This window comes from Carcharhinus amblyrhynchos, chromosome 16 (genome assembly GCF_965287045.1).
Source record: "Carcharhinus amblyrhynchos chromosome 16, sCarAmb.v2.hapA, whole genome shotgun sequence".
NCBI lineage: Eukaryota > Metazoa > Chordata > Chondrichthyes > Carcharhiniformes > Carcharhinidae > Carcharhinus > Carcharhinus amblyrhynchos.
The window spans coordinates 2,257,129-2,274,203 of record NC_137339.1 but is presented as its reverse complement, the minus strand read 5'-3'; the positions used below and the strand labels follow the sequence as shown (position 1 = coordinate 2,274,203).

At 45.7% G+C, this 17,075-nt stretch overlaps 1 protein-coding gene across 4 annotated transcripts in view; it reads right to left on the bottom strand.

Moving 5' to 3' along the window:
- tox2 (TOX high mobility group box family member 2) overlaps positions 1 to 17,075 on the bottom strand; it is a 177,452-nt gene that overhangs the window by 12,936 nt on the left and 147,441 nt on the right. For all 4 annotated transcript variants that reach the window (XM_080204580.1, XM_080204577.1, XM_080204579.1 and 1 more), the window contains one exon: positions 11,137 to 11,364. In XM_080204580.1, coding sequence (XP_080060706.1) covers positions 11,137 to 11,364 — 228 coding nt within the window. The remainder of the gene's footprint in view (positions 1 to 11,136; positions 11,365 to 17,075) is intronic.

The window sequence follows — 17,075 nt, the reverse complement described above, 5'->3', positions numbered from 1 at the left end:
CAATGGGTGCATATAATTTTTCTAAACAGTCACTGAACCATGAGAATAAAAAGTGTTGCTGGATTTTGAGAATAATGGGCCATTGTCGCCAGGGTCTCGGCATGAATAATGATTCCATGGACTATGAGGATCACACGGTGTACTGCGGGATTCTCCGGGGGTGAAAGGTCTATCCATTTACACACACAGCAGATGTAAGGAATAGTGAACAGGTACTTTGTCCATCATGTCGCCTGGCAGGAACTAAACTTCAGTCCCATAAAACCGACATAAACTGGTCAAGTTTTAATTTCGAAATTGCACAGCGTAACTAATGAGATTCCGAATGACAGAATGTTTCAATAAATTATCATGCCTGGCAGTTTCTAATTAGAATGAAGCAACGCATATCATCACAAGGAAGTATAAACCAGCAAAGGGTCACTGAATACAGGATACAACACAGCTGAACCAAACATATGCTGGGTCAATCAGCTGATCTGATAAAATCCCCAGTGAATTACCTGCTAATTGGAACTTAATGAAATGTTCTTGTTTTATGATATATTAATTAAAGAGACAGCGTTTCTGGATCTGAAATAAAAGGTACATGACTTTGTCTGCTGTGGTGGGTTTTAACATGCATCGATTCACCCTGTGCTTACACAGCGTGTCTAGTTGATGGGAGAGAGCTTGCTTGTTGTATTGGTGCCATTGAACCCAGTGCATTATATAACTACACCCTTCAATGCTTCTTTATTGCTCTTCTTTCAGACTGTCTCAGCCTCAGGAATCATTGAATTATGCTTAAATTTATAATCCTTTGTTTAGCTCTGTTAAAGAAAATGATTTTCTGTCTCAGATGTTTGTAGATAGCAACAAGATAAGGCTGGGCTCACAGCAGCGATGACTTCACAGCTGTAATGACCCCACTGAGCGGGAGCTGCGTTGATGCTGATTAAGCTCCAATACTAACTCAGGTGGAGGATGGGGGTTGACTGAGGACATGGGAACTGAAATGGGGAGACGATGGTCTCATGGTATTATTGCTAGACTATTAGTCCAGAAATTGAGCTTATATCCTGGAAACCCGGGTTCAAATCCCACCACGGCAGATGGTGGAATTCGAATCCAATTTTTAAAAAATCTGGAATTAAGAATCCACTGGTGACCATATAACCATTGTCAACTGTCATAAAAACCCATCTGGTTCACTAATGTCCTTTAGGGAAGGAAATCTGCTGTCTTTACCCGGTCTGGCCTACATGTGACTCCAGAGCCACAGCAATGTGGTTGACTCTTAACTGCCCTCCAAGGGTAACAAGGATTGGGCAATAAAAGCTGGCCCAGCCAGCGATACCCATGTCTCACGAATGAATAAAAAATATGGACTGCAGGTTGACCCTTCAAGATCCAACTCCACCCGTAATCCATGTGCTGGAAAAGGGGAATCAGCAGAGTCCAATAGGAATGTGGGGAAGGAGGAGTACAGCAGCAAATTTGTCAGATAAAGATGAAAAGGAAAACCAGGAAACACTGGAGGCTGAAACTCTGAGGTGACCAAGACATGGATAAGAATTTCTGCAGCTTTGGAACGAGGCAGGGATGTGATGGAACGGACATAACCAGCTCAGTGACGTTTGGAAGGATGCCAAGGATTTGGAAAGTGTGCAGAGGAGGTTTACTGGCGTGGTTCCAGGGGTGAGGGACTTTAACAAAGCAACTGGAGACGCTGAGATCGTTTTCCTTCGAGCAGAAAAAGGAAAGGAGGTTTAACAGAATGTTAAAAATTATAAACAATTTTGATTAGAATAAATAAGGAGAAATCCATTGGCAGGAAGCATGGTATGCAGAGGGATCCAGATTGAAGGTAATTGATAACAAAGTCAGAGAGGGGGTTAGCCCAGCAATGTGTTCTGATCCGGAATGCACTGCCTGAAAGGACGGAGACAAAATCAAAATAACTTTCAAAAAGCAATTGGAGAAATACCCGAGGGAAAACATTCCCAGGGTTGTGGGAAGGAGCAGGGGGAGTGTGATTAATTGGATCGCTCTTTCAAAGAGCTGGCATTGGCACAATGGGCTGAATGGTCTCATTTCCTGCAGCAAGACTCTACAGCATTAGTCTGGGTGTGGAATTTAACACCCAGGCTGGAGAAGGACAGTGAGACTGGGTTCACCCTGAGTGAGAGCGTGAGGAGGAATTGGGATGGTATCAGGTCAGGCAGCACAACACTCGGCTGGTGACAGGGCAGTAAAGTTCACCAGAATCCTGGAAGCTGAATCCACGCTTACGTAAAACACAGAATGGTGGACACAGCACTCATTGTTCCGAATATTGCAATGTGACAATAGATTGAGACTGTGCTCAATGAGAAGCTCAGTGTCGGCTGTTCATCTGGTCTGAGGCCCCATTTTATACAAGGAATCCAATCAACTACTGAGTTAAAATATTGTCTAATTCAGGACTGTCAGTCCACAAAGAGAACTCTGGCAACACCAGGTTAAAGTCTAACAGGTTTATTTGGAATCACGAGCTTTCGGAGCACTGCTCCTTCTACACAAAGAATAAGCGATTAATTGACGGGAGTAACTGGCTTCACTGAAACTTAAAACATCCCCAACTGCAGACCCTAAACCAGGAACGATAATGCTTCCCCACAGCCTTTGCTTGGAGCTTAACTTGCCTCACTAACTGTCATTGTTGTCCCGTGTCTGAATTAAAGGGTTAAATGATGAGGATCAGTATTGCCCAGTCAGATTCTGAACTCTTTGGTGTTTAGAAGGTTAAGGATGATCTAATTGAGGGGTTTATAATGATTAAAACATTTGATAGAAAAACTATTTTTCATGAAGGACAAGGCGACAGAATCTGAAAGATGGAGCGAGACCATTAGGGAATTTTCAGATCCCGGGAATCATTTCTTCATGGAGGAGGCAGCGGAGATCCGGAATTCCTCACAAAAACTGAAGATCAAAGCAATTTGGAAACTGTGATTGATCCATTTTTGTTGGGAAATCCTATTAAGGATTATAAAACCAAGACACAGAAATAGAGTGAAGATAGAGATCAGCTACAAGGGTCCCCACCCACTCTCATTCCTATGAAGGGAAAAGTAAATCAGTCTTTTATTTGTGGTTAAAAGCAAATTATTGCGCATGTTGGAATCTGAAACCAAAAGAGAAAACGCTGGAAAATCTCAGCAGGTGTGGCAGCATCTGTAAAGAGAGAAAAAAAAAGGGAAAGTGGAACTGAGCAGCGACAGATCAGCCATGATCTTATTGAATGGCGGGGCAGGCTCGAGGGGCTGGATGGCCTACTCCTGCTCCTATTTCTTATGTTCTTATGTTCTTAAAAGAGCTGACGTTTCGAGTCCAGGTGACCCTTTGCGATAATGAGTTGTGAAGGGAGTTGGGGAAACTGGTCACAGAGTTTGGAAATGTGGGGCACAGACTAAACATTCGGAAGAAGAGAGTCCACACTGAGGATTATTACCACATGGAGCAAGCCACATGGCAAAGATAAGGAGAGTGTAAATGTTACATGGATTTTCTGGAGAAGAGTCTGCGGGGTCCAGTAAGAATGCACTTATTCATCAGCTCTGCTGTTCCTAAAAGGTGACCAACTCACAGAGGAGAATGACCAAGTTCATGCCAAGCTACCTGAGGGCACGCACCAACAGTGACTAACAGTGATTAAAATGAGGGGGTAGAAGAGGGCCGGATGAGAGGAGGGCAGAGAGCTCAGAGCTGTAAAGCTGATCGCGTTCCAGAGAAAGGATGGGTCTGGACAGAGTGGAGAGCAGGAGACAAGCCAAAGCTGAGATGATTTTCTTGTCTTTTAACCGATTTCTCTCCCTCCACACTTCATTCAGTGTTATCAAAATAAATACCAATTGTCAACAAGTCCATCTGCTGCACCATATGGAACTTATCAATTCTGCCTGAGGGGTTTTGATTTAACTTACTGTTATGGTTCTGGATTGAGCTCACAAAGGGTTAATTTATGGACATACACAAGCCATTCAGGATGCCCCCTGGTTTGAATACCTGGTAGTGTTCAGCAGTGAGAGAACGCACATTGCTGTGGAGCTGAGAGAGTGAGAAGCTGTGAAGGAGTCACACAGTAGATCAAACCCACAGGCTAGAACAATCTGTCACTCAGTGTGCTAACTGAGCAGCTGCCTCACACAACAAGGACCCGGGGCTCACACAGGAGACACCAGAGAGTTTTGTTCAAGGTGGTCATTTTGATCAATATCTTGGCTAATCAATCTGAGGGAGGAAGCATTCATCACCTTGCCAGCATCCTTCCATCGATATGAGATGATGGACATCTGAGTTGCCCAGGTAACTATAGGCCGGTGAGAACGTCAGCGGTAGGTAAGTTGACGGAGAGGATTCTTAGGGATAGGATGTACGCGCACTTGGAGTGTTGCGATCTGATTAAGGATACGCAGCATGGCTTTGTCAAGGGGAAGTCTTGCCTTACAAATCTGGTAGAATTCTTTGAGGAGGTGACAAAAACGGTTGACGAAGGACGAGCCGTAGATGTCGTCTATATGGATTTCAGTAAGGCGTTTGACGAAGTCCCTCATGCTTGGTTGGTACAGAAGATTAAAGCTCTTAGGATATGTGGTCAGGTATCTAGATGGGTAGAGAACTGGCTTGCAAAGAGGAGTCAGAGAGTAGTAGTGGAGGGGTCTTTTTCTAGCTGGAGGTCTGTCACTAGTGGTGTGCCGCAGGGCTCGGTACTGGGACCTCCTCTCTTTGTAGTGTATATAAATGATTTGGAAGAGGGAGTAGGTGGTGTGATCAGCAAATTTGCTGATGACACCAAGATGGCTGGAATGGTGGGCAGTGAGGAGCAGTGTCTGGCAATACAGCGGGATATTGATAGGCTGGTTGATTGGGCAGATATGTGGCAAATGGACTTTAATCCAGATAAATGTGAGGTGATACATTTTGGCCGGAATAATGTAGGGGGAAGTTATATGATAAAGGGTAAGCCCGTAAGGTGTATAGAGTCGCAGCGAGACCTGGGGGTGCAAGTGGAGAGTGCAAGTCTTTGAAGATGGCAGTGCAAGTGGAGAGTGTGGTGAAGAAAGCCTATGGTATGTTAGCCTTTATAGGAAGGGGTACTGGAGTCTAATGTTGCAGTTGTACAGAACGTTGGTTAGGCCACATTTGGAGTACTGCGTACAGTTCTGGTCACCTTACTACCGGAAGGACGTGGAGATTCTGGAGAGAGTGCAGAGGAGGTTTACCAGGATGTTGCCTGGTATGGAAGGACTGGGTTATGAGGAAAGATTGAAGAAATTGGGGCTCTTTTCCCTTGAAAGACGCCGACTGAGGGCGGATCTAATAGAGGTATATAAGATTATGAAGGCTATAGATAGAGTAAACAGAGGTAAGCTATTTCCTATAATAGAGATACGTAGGACAAGGGGCCATGGACTTAAGGTGAGCGGGGAGCGGTACAACACAGATATTAGAGGGAGGTTTTTCACACAGAGGGTAGTGGGGGTATGGAATGCTCTGCCAAGTAAGGTGGTGGAGGCAAACACGCTAGAGTCCTTTAAGAGTAACTTAGACAGGCACATGGCTGAGGTGGATATAGGAGAACCTTTTAAATAAGGGCCATTAGCATTGGGGCATCCCTGGTAATGTAAATGGGTATAGTATGATAATAATGTTTTTTCTCTTTTCATTCACAGGTTTTAAGTCAGTCCACCTCGTGTCCAACGAGGGGCATACACACGATGGGTCGTACTGGGGCTGCTCTTGGTTGTTCGAGATTGGCCTAGTGCTTCATGTCGTTAGTGTGTGCCTAAACTGGACCAGATACTGGGCAAGACGACAGCTCAGTGACTATCACTGATTGCTGTGCAGGCACATGGATTTGGGCCAGTGTCTGTGGGAGTTTGCGCATTCTCCCCGTGCTTGCGTGGGTTTTCTCCGGGTGCTCTGGTTTCCTCCCACACCCCAAAGATGTGCTGTTAGGCTGATTGGCAGGAATAAATTCTCCCTAAATCAGTTTCCCTCAATCTGGATGGCCATAAAACATTGGACAGGGGTCATGGGTAGAGAGGTGGACTGGTGGTGTTGAGATGGCGGCGCGGGCTCGTTGGGCCGAAGGGCCTGTTTCCCGGGCTGATTTTGTTCTTTTGACATGTGCTCTCCATGGTGGGTCTCCTGTGCCCATCAGAGTCACCCCTCGCATATCCCTTTACCCTCCCTCCTGGCCTCTTAAACCCAGCGCCCACCTTCCTCACACCCATCCTGGGACCTGCCAGCTTCCCCACCCCCTCAGCGCCTGCCTCCTGGGATAACTTTACTGGGGATTTCCTGGATCGCCAGCGATGACCCCTGCCCCTGCCTGGTATTCCCAGGACCACACAGCTGTCAACAATCTGATTGGCTGACAGCTCTTGGAGATGAGAACTTCTATTCCCTGATAGGTGGAAATCCCTCCTCCAGTTAAACAGTTTTTAAATTAAATTCATTCGTGGAACATGGGTGTCACTGGCTGGCCAGCGTTTATTACCCATCCTTAGTTGCCCTTGGTGCTGGTGAGCTGCCTTCTTGAATCGCTGCCGTCCAGGTTCTGTGGGTTGACCCTCAATGCCGGTAGGGAGGGAATTCCAGGATTTTGACCCAGTGACAGTGAAGGAACGGTGATATATTTCCAAATCAGGATGGTGAGTGGCTCGGAGGGGAACTTGCGGGTGATGGTGTTCCCATGTATCTGCTGCCCTTGTCCTTCTAGATGGAAGTCAATGTGGGTTTGGAAGGTGCTGTCTAAAGATCTTTGATGAATTATTGCAGTGTATCTTGTAGATAGTACACACTGCTGTTACTGAATATCAGTGGTGGAGGGAGTGAATGTTTGTAGATGTGATGCCAATCAAGCGGGGCTGCTTTGTCCTGGATGGTGTTGAGTTTCTTGAGTGTTGTTGGAGCTGTATCCATCCAGGCAAGTGGGGAATATTCCATCACACTCCTGGCTTGTGCCTTGTAAATGGTGGATAGGCTTTGAGGTGAGTTACTCGCCGCAGTATTCCTCGCCTCTGACCTGTGTTTGTAGCCACTATGTTTCTGTGGTGAATCCAGTTGAGTTTCTGGTCAACAGTAACCCCAAGGATGTTGACAGTGGAGGATTCAGTGATGGTAAAACCATTGAATGTTAAGGGATTATGGTTAGAGTGTCTCTTATTGCTGATGGTGATTGCCTGGCATTTGTATGGTGCGAATGTTACTTGCCATTTGTCAGACCAAGCCTAGATATCGTGCATAACTTGTTGCATTTGAATATGGACTGCTTCAGTATCTGAGGAGTCGTGAATGGTGCTGAACATTGCGCAATAATCAGTGAACGTCTCCATTTCTGACCTTATGATGGAGGGAAAGTTATTGATGAAGCAGCTGAAGATTGTTGGGCCTAGGACACTATCCTGAGGGAGTCCTGCAGAGATGTCCTGGAGCTGGGATGACTGAGTCTCCAAAACCACAATCACCTTCCTATGTACCAGATATGGCTAACCAGCGGAGGGTTTGACCCTGATACTCACTGATTCCAGTTTGGCTAGGGTTCCTTAATGCCACACTCAGTCGAATGCGGCCTTGATGTCGAGGGCTGTCACTCTCACCTCACCTCTGGAATTCAGCTCTATTGTCCATGTTTGAACCAAGGCTGTAATGAGATCAGGAGCTGAGTGACCCTGGCGAAACCCAAACTGGGCGTCAATGAGCAGGTTATTGCTGAGCAGGTGCTGCTGGATCGCGCTGTCGATGACCCCTTCCATCACTTTACTGATGATGAGAGTAGACGGATTGGGCAGTAATTGGCTGGGCTGGATTTGTCCTGCTTTTTGGGTAATTTTCCACTTTGTTGGGTAGATGCCAGTGTTGTAACTATTTTGGGAGGGTTTGGCTAGGGGAGTGGCGAGTTCTGGAGTACAAGTCTTCAGTACTATTGCCGGAATGTATCAGGACCCGTTGCCTTTCAGTATCCAGTGCCCAGTAATGGCCAACTAACTGTTAAAATATAGGGTGGCAGGTGGTCCACCCCTGGCTGGGTTTCCACTGGTTATTAGCTGGGGGTGCAGGGGTCAAAGCACACTGTAGAATCCAGCCCAAAGAAACAGAAGCATAGAAAGAGGCCATTTAGCCTATCATCTCTATGTTGGCTTTTAGAACAGTTGTTCCTTGTCCTACATCTCTGCTCTTTCTCTGGACACTGAAATTTGCTTACCCGCCCAGCCTCCCCAACTCCCTTTCCAAATTCTTTAGGAATCATCTTTCCTCACTTTTCAGACAGATCATTCCAGATCCCAACAGCTGAGTGAGGATTATCCTCATCTCCCAGTGGAATGTTTCCCAATAACTTTGAGAGCAATTCTGTATTTAAGGCAGGGGCGGTTAATGGGCAACAGTCTCATTGGATTGTTTTGTTGAATTGAATAGTTTGTGGGAAAGGCTGTCTGATTCCTTTGGGTAAGTTGCAAGAGCCCAGACCAGAGGCATCCGTTACACAGTGACAATTGGCCGTGTGGTTTAAGATACCGCTCCACATCAAACATGGGGCAGACAAGGGGGCAGATTTCCATGAGCTACTACAGCTAGTGCTAGGATCGAACCCACCCCTTAGGTGTCATTCAGTATCACACTTTCACCACCTATACTAACTGATAAGGAGGGTGGCTGAAAGCAACCAGGCAGACTCCAAAGGGTTAAAAAGTCTCAGAGTGTAATTTCCAGGACAGATGTCCTTGAAACTAATGTAAGGACAGGGAAATTGCTGTTCCTGTATTCCTGAGCATGATTCAAATCACTCGGCAACAGACACAAATAAAAACTAGGCAATGAGGACATTAGGAAAGTCTCCCAGGACGAACATGACCTCCTTAGTGAGAGAGCAGGAGAAAACCGGAATGAAGTGTGTGCTGCGTGACTGTGCAAACCTACACTGTCTAAACACGTGCAGTCACCAAGTGGCAATGGACAATGTAGCCAGCTAGACATAACGCTTCCCTCGGATTAGATAAGCACTCTGATATCTATCTACAGGGGCAAATCCAAAATCGATAGGAGGCCTAATACCCCACCCAGGCAGTAGCACTAGGAAGGCTGCTTTTACACCAATCTATCTGATAAGTTAATAAGAGACCTCATCATTCATGCCAAACATGTGCCTGGTATCCAATCAGAAAATTAATCTATTTACTATGTATTGGATTTTTACGCGTGTGATTGAGTCAATAGGCTCCAGCAGGAAGGAATCTGAATCTAAATTGCTTCAAGGCAATTTCTTGATAATCGGCTGCTCATCAATGGGTATATTGAAGCTGGTTCACACAGACAGACGTACAGTTCCATGCTGTGGTCCCGTGAGATAGATGTAGCCTTTCCAACAGTCTGACAGTTAAGGAATAGCAGCGGATTGGATGAGGCCACAGCTGGAGCACTGTGTACAGTTCTGGTCACCACATTATCGGGAGGATGTGATTACACTGGAGGGGTGCAGAGAAGAATCACCAGGATGCTGCCTGGGATGGAACATTTAAATTATGAAGAAAGGTTGGATAGGCTTGGGTTGTTTTTGTTGGAGCAGAGAAGACTGAGGGGTGACCTGATCGAGATGTACAAGATTACGAGGGACGTGGACAGGGTGGATATGGAGCACTGGATGAGCACTTGGCATGTCAGTACATTCAAGCCCATGGACCAAGTGTTGGTAAAAGGGATTAGGTATGAGGTCAAGTGTTTCTCAGTATCAGCGCAGACTCGATGGGCCAAAGGGCCTTGTCTGTACTGTATGATTCTATCATTCTATGAAATATGTGTTTATCTAATTCTGGTCTCTTGAGCATCTGTGATTTGAATCTGTCCACCATTAACAGCCGTCCCTTCAGCTGCCTGGGTGCTAAGCTCTGAAAATCCCTCCCAAAGCCTCTCTCTATCTCACTTTTCTCTTTATGATGCTCCTTATAACCGACCCCTACCTCTGCGTTTGCTTTCTGCTCTAATATCACCATCAGTCAGCTCAGATATTGCCTTTCACTGCTCCAGTTAGCAGCTTGGAATGTTTTATTCTGTGCAAGGTGCTACATCAATACAAATAGTTACTTCCTGATCAACACACCTTCCTCCAGCAAAACTACAAAGTGAATGTGTACAATAGCCCATCAGTCCTGTGTCTATGGGGGCAGTTGGCTGTGATACTTGTCTCGGTGTTCACACTGCAGAGGTCACTGACTTGCTGTGAGTGGCTTTGGGAATGTGACAAGATTCTATATCGAAATCCAAGTTCTTGCTTTTGCTTTAATTGGAGGGAATGATTTCCAGTCCTGCCAGCTCTGCGAGTGAGATTATATTTACCATCCCGTTGGTGGAACAAATCCTCTGACAAGTTTATGGTTGGAAACACATTGATGTCTCCTCCAATCCCTCACGTGCGTCTGTTGCTCCTCATCCAACTGAAGTTCATGCTCATTATTTTGTAATTAAATCCTCTTTAAATGACTCTCGAACATTGGATGATGGAACTCTCTGCAGCGCGATCACTGACCCTCGATTATCCCACACCACTCCGCCAGCCCTCTACATTCTTCAACACCTGATGCATCATCTCACTCCAGTTTACACGCCCAGGTAATGTATCCATTTAACATAATAAGAAGAAATTTAGTTAATCTATCGATACACTTCCCCCGTATCTAAAAGCTTCAAGTACAGAAAACTCCTGGATTTATCTTTACGGCAGGACACAGGAGACAGCTTATTGTACCAGAGACTGAGCACGTTTAGTTTGTGTATCTTCACACCTGAGAGAATGGCATGGAGCACTGGAAGCATTTTGTTTTCAGACTGATTAACAATCTGTTTTGAGCAGACTGAGCTTTCACAGCCAGCGCTGCAGTCCTGCAGCGGGACCCGAACCCAGGGCTTTGGAGCTGACTGAGGCTGTACCCACACCGGAGTGTGAATTAACACTCTCCCTTTCTTGCTGTCAGTCACTTTCTATTTATTATTTCCTGTTTTGCACGCATTTTCTGGTTAATTTCAATAAATTCAGTAAATCAAAGACAATCCTTGGTATCTACAATAAAATGTATCCAAACTAGAAGCTGAAATGTGTTGTGTTTCTCTCTTTACCTGTTTCTGCTCCTCTCCCAGACCATCCCACATCGAGGCCACGATTTTGGAAACATCTCCGAAGGTGGCGTTGGGATTTTGTCCTTTGATTGCAGCTTGTGTATCTCGAAAGAACAGAGCGTAGGCGGAGACTGGTTTCTGCGGCTCGTTTGGGTCTTTCTTCTTCTTCTTCTTTTGTGTCTTTGTCTTCTTGCCCATGTCCACTGACGGTCTTTTCTCTCCGCTAATCTGTAAGGTAAAGAGTTGGTGAATTCTGATACCTTGAGCTGTGACACTGCACAACAGTCCCTGTAACTGTTAGCCCACATAACCAGCTTCATAATATTGACCCATCCTAGTTCCAATTGAATGGATTCACTCAGGGTCATCAATTCTGGTTGGATGTCTATCGTGAAGTCTCATCACATGATCTCCTGCTGCCAACTCGCGACCCCCATTAGTTAACTGACATTGGTTAACTTTCTGGAAAAAGATACGAAAGTCTGAGGTCCCGTACCAACCGACTCAAGAACAGCCTCTTCCCTGCTGCTGTCAGACTTTTGAATGGACCTACCTTGCATTAAATTGATCTTTCTCTACACCCAAGCTATGACTGTAACACCATGTTTCCTTCTCTATGAATGGTATGCTTTGTCTGTGTAGCACACAAGAAACAATACTTTTCACCGTATGTGAATACATGTGACAATAATAAATCAAACCAAATAATCAAACCATGTCCACCCTAACAGTGTCCTGTCTGCAATACCCAATGGAGTAAATGTGACTCTTCATTCTCTGATTGGATGATTTGTGAGCGTGTGTTTTTTCTGATCTCTAATATTTTTAATAATTTGTAAACAAAAGTGTTGGAGAAAATGAAAAGAAAGCATTTTGTTTTCACCATCCCTGTGATTTCTCTCCTGAGTTTTTGCTTGTCGCAGTATCTGGGGACTGCGGGTGACTCCAGGCCAGTCCTGGAGGGTTGGAAACACCAGCTGGCTACTTGCTCAGAAAGATGGATCTTTCCAAACTGTCCAGACATGTGTATGTGTGAAGAACATACAACATGTGGATTCCTTTAGGCTGCTAACATCTCACATTGATGCTAACCTTCTCCGGGTCTCATCTCCCTTCTGCTGAGCTCAGTAACTGAACTGAAACTCAGTAGCACACAAGGAGGATATTCAGCCATCTTTCAAACTGCTCTTTAATTTCTCCTGTTCTTTCCCCATTGAGTTCACCGGCCTGTTATCCTCCTTTCATCCATCCTTCCATGGAAAGCGCCAGGTTGTACCCACAACCTCCCCGTTTGGCCATGCCCTCTCTCACTGTATTAATCACAGACAGAGGAATCTCTGCTCAACACTCAAACCCTCTGTCAGAGCCCAATCCCACTTCCGGCTGTATCTGTCCCTGGAAAAACCTATTTCCCAACTCACTTCCAAACTGCACTTTCAAAATGCCACTGATTCCATTTGCCTGAACCTTTCCTGCAGTGAATGATTTGTACAGTTACACCCTCACCATCACCTCTGATGCCCTATTCCCCAATAAAACCATTGCTATCTCTCCCTCTGGCTGTTCCCCCGGGTACAGCCCCCTCCTTCACTCCCTCTTGTCCAAGGGATACCAGCCTCAACAACTATGATGGACATCTGGTTTAACCATCCACCTCCAGACCTGTCTGAACCAATAAAAGACTTGTCTTCTTAAACTAGCCAGCTTATTCCTCAAATGTAAATGATCATCTTTAACCTCTCTCCCCAGTCCCTCCATCCTCACCGACAAACATGAGGAATTCCTGGATTTGTCACTGAGATTGAGACCATCCAATCAGGTCCCATGCCCCAGCCCTCGCTTCCACAAGGCCAAATTCTTCTCTCTGTCCTTGTTCCTCAACTCACATCTTATGTAGTTGAGGTGATGTAGTTTCTCACCTCATGAGACCATAAGACACAGGAGCAGAATTAGGCCACTCTGCCCATCAAGTCTGCTCCGCCATTCAATCATGGCTGATATTTTTCTCATCCCCATTCTCCTGCCTTTTCCCCATAACCCCTGATCCCCTTATTAATCAAGAACCTATTTATCTCTGTCTTAAAGACACTCAATGACCCAGCCTCCACAGTCTTCTGTGGCAAAGAGTTCCACAGATTCACCACTCTCTGGCATCTCTGTTCTAAACGATCGTACCTTTAGTCTGAGGTTGTGCCTCTGGTTCTAATTTTTCCTGCTAGTGGAAACATCCTCTCCACGTCCACTCTATCCAGGCCTCACAGTATCCTGTAGGTGTCAATAAGATCCTCCCTCATCCTTCTAAACTCCAATGAGTACAGACCAGACTTTGCAACTGTTCCTATGTGACAAGCTCTTCATTCCAAAGATCATTCTTGTGAACCTCCTCTGGACCTTTTTGAAGGCCAGCACATCCTTCCTGAGATACAGAGTCCAAAACTGCTCACAATTCTCCAAATAGGGTCTGATCAGAGCCTTATCCAGCCTCAGAAATACATCCCTGCTCTTGTATTCTAGCCCTCTTGACATGAAGGTTAACATTGTATTTGCCTTCCTAACTGCCAACTGAACCTGCACATTGACCTGAAGAAAGTCTTGAACAAGGACTCCCAAATCCCTTTGAGTGTCTGATTTCCTGAGCATTTCCCCATTTAGAAAATACTCTCTGTCTCCATTCCTCCTTCCAAAGTGTATAACCTCACACTTTTCCACATTGTATTCCATCTGCCACTTCTTTGCCCACTCTCCCAACCTGTCCAAGTCCTTCCGCAGCCCCCCCGCTTCCTCAATACTACCTGTCCCTCTACATATCTTTGTATCATCTAAACTTAGCAACAGTGCCTTCAGTTCCTTCCTCCAAATTGTTAATGTATATTGTGAAAGGTTATGGTCCCAGCACTGACCCCTGAGGCACATCACACCTCATGTCTTCTCTGATTTACCTTGACTATGGGACCCACTTCCTGTTTTCTGATCCTATTCCCACTAAATTGCTGATCCTCAACTTCCCCTTGTGTCCATCAATATTAATGATTCCCTCTTCAAGTGATGCCCCTTCCTCCTATAAACCTGGTATCAGCACCTCAAAACAAATCAAGCCTTGACCCCACCAATCTCGCAAACTACCATCCCATCTCCAACCTCCCTTCCCTCTCCATAGATCTGGAATATGCTGTCACCTCCAAAACCCTTCCCAGCTTTTCAGAAACCGCATGTCAGAATCAGATTTCTACCCCATTGCCATAACAGAAATGACACGCTGTGTGTCTGTGACAAGAGAGACCTTTCTCTCCTTGTCCTTCTCGAGCTGTGTGTAACCTTTGACACAGTCACCACCCCGTCTTCCTCCCACACCCTCTCCACTGCCTCCCCATGGCACCCAGCTGCTGCATTCTGTTTTAACCATTGACTGTGAGACAATCATCTGCAATGGCTTCTCTTCACTGTCCTCTGGTTTCCTCCAAAGATCTGTCCTTGCCCTCCCCATTTCTCATCCACATTCTGCCTTCCAGCGACACCATCCAGGAATAAAGCTCCTTTTCACACATATGCTGACACCCCCCAGCTGGTCAGCACTGCTCCTTCCTCTCCTCTCCATCCTCTCCTCTCCATCCTCTCCTCTCCTTCCTCTCCTCTCCTTCCTCTCCTCTCCTTCCTCTCCACTCCTTCCTTTCCTCTCCCCACTTGCTAAACTCTCAGACTGCTCCTCTGACAGCTGGCATTGGATCAGCAGAAATTTCCTCCAGTTGGATATTGGGAAGTTGGAAGCCATTGGGTGTGATCTTACCAGCCGTTTGCACGCACGCTCCCTCTGCAGCGAGGCCGGAGAATTTGGCACCTAGCCAAATCCCTGCAGCAGGATGGGAGAATCCCGCTGGTGTGAGTGGCCAGAGAGTTCTGCCCAGAGGAAATGGTACAAAACAGATTTAGTTAAATCCAGGCTAGACCTATCAGGCTGGAGATCTTCCTTCCGATCGGAGAATACTGTGAGGTGACCAAATCGAGGTTTGTGAGATTATGGAAGAGTTTTGATAAGTCACATGTATAGAAGATACTTGTAGATGAGAATGAGAGCCATCACATTAAGATAGAACATAGAACATAGAACATTACAGCGCAGAACAGGCCCTTCGGCCCACAATGTTGCACCGACCAGTTAAAAAACAATGACCCGCTAACCTAAACCAATCCCTTTCCATCCATAAACCTATCCACGGATCTCTTAAACGCCCCCAAACTAGGCGCATTTACAACTGCAGCAGGCAGGGCATTCCAATCCCTCACCACCCTCTGGGTAAAGAACCTACCCCTGACATCCGTCCTATAACTACCACCCCTTAATTTAAAGCCATGCCCCCTCGTGCTAGCTTTCTCCATCTGAGGAAAAAGGCTATCACTATCCACCCTATCTAAACCTCTAATCATCTTATATGTTTCAATAAGGTCCCCTCTTAGCCGCCTTCTTTCTAACGAAAACAACCTCAAATCCCTCAGTCTCTCCTCATAGGACCTCCCCTCCATACCAGGCAACATCCTGGTAAACCTCCTCTGCACCCTCTCCAAAGCCTCCACATCCTTCCTATAATGTGGGGACCAGAACTGCACACAATACTCCAAGTGTGGACGCACCAGAGTTTTGTACAGTTGCAACATGACGCTGCGGCTCCTAAATTCAATCCCCCTACCAATAAACGCCAAGACACCGTATGCCTTCCTAACAACCCTATCTACTTGATTCCCAACTTTCAGGGATCTATGTACACATACACCTAGATCCCTCTGTTCATCCACACTATTCAGAGTCCTACCGTTAGCCCTATACTCCACACATCTGTTATTCCTGCCAAAGTGAATTACCTCACACTTTTCCACATTAAACTCCATCCGCCACCTCTCGGCCCAGCTCTGCAACTTGTCCAAGTCCCCCTGTAAACTAAGACACCCTTCCTCACTATCTATCACACCTCCGACTTTGGTGTCATCAGCAAATTTGCTAATCCACCCAACTATACCCTCATCCAGATCATTTATGAAAATTACAAACAGCAGTGGCCCCAAAACAGATCCCTGAGTCACAATAAATCTCATCAGGATTTCAGGGAAAGCTGTTTTCCCCAGAGAATGCGGAGCTCACTACTACAGGGAGTGGCTGAGATGAACAGGTGGATTTAAAATGAGGTGGATAAATAGAAGGACAAGTTGATAAGGTGAGATGAGGAAGTGGGTGGGAAGGGGCTCGTGGGGAGGTTAGACACTACTTTAGACTAGATGGCCAAATGGCTGCTTCTGTCATGTAATTTCTGTGAAAAATATCCACCCCTGCCAATGATCACACCCAAACTATACATCGATATCTTTGGGCAGTATTAACAAGCTGGGAAGAATGAAACAATTTGCTTTTTTTAAGCAGTTCTTTTAAATTCTCACCAGTAAGATCACTGGGACAGTTTCACAGCTGCTCTGTGTATTTTACTTACAAACTGTTTCACAACTGTCTGGTCAGTCACTCACCTGACTAAAAAGCTAAGGAAATATAAAACGTGGTGCTGCGTTGAGATAAAAGATGTTCCCTGTCGGGAGAAATATTGAAGGAGACAAGGGACAAAGCTTTTTATCAGAGTAAAACAAAAATAAATACAAACTATCGAAAACAAATGCTTAAAATAAAAGACAGAACAGGTGAGGATCTGAGAAAGAGAAAGCGAGAAAGACTGAGCGAGAAAGAGAGGAGATAGAGAGAGGGAGAAAGAGAGAGCGAGAAAGAGACAGAGAGAGAGAGAGCGAGAAAGAGAGGAGACTGAGAGAGGGAGAAAGAAAGCATGAGAAAGAGAGAGTGAGAGGGAGAAAGAGAAAGAGAGAGTGAGAGCAGATGGATGTTAAAGTTTGGAAGGGATCCTGGAACAGAAGTGCAAAATGTTCAAAAATGATGACATCCAAAACAT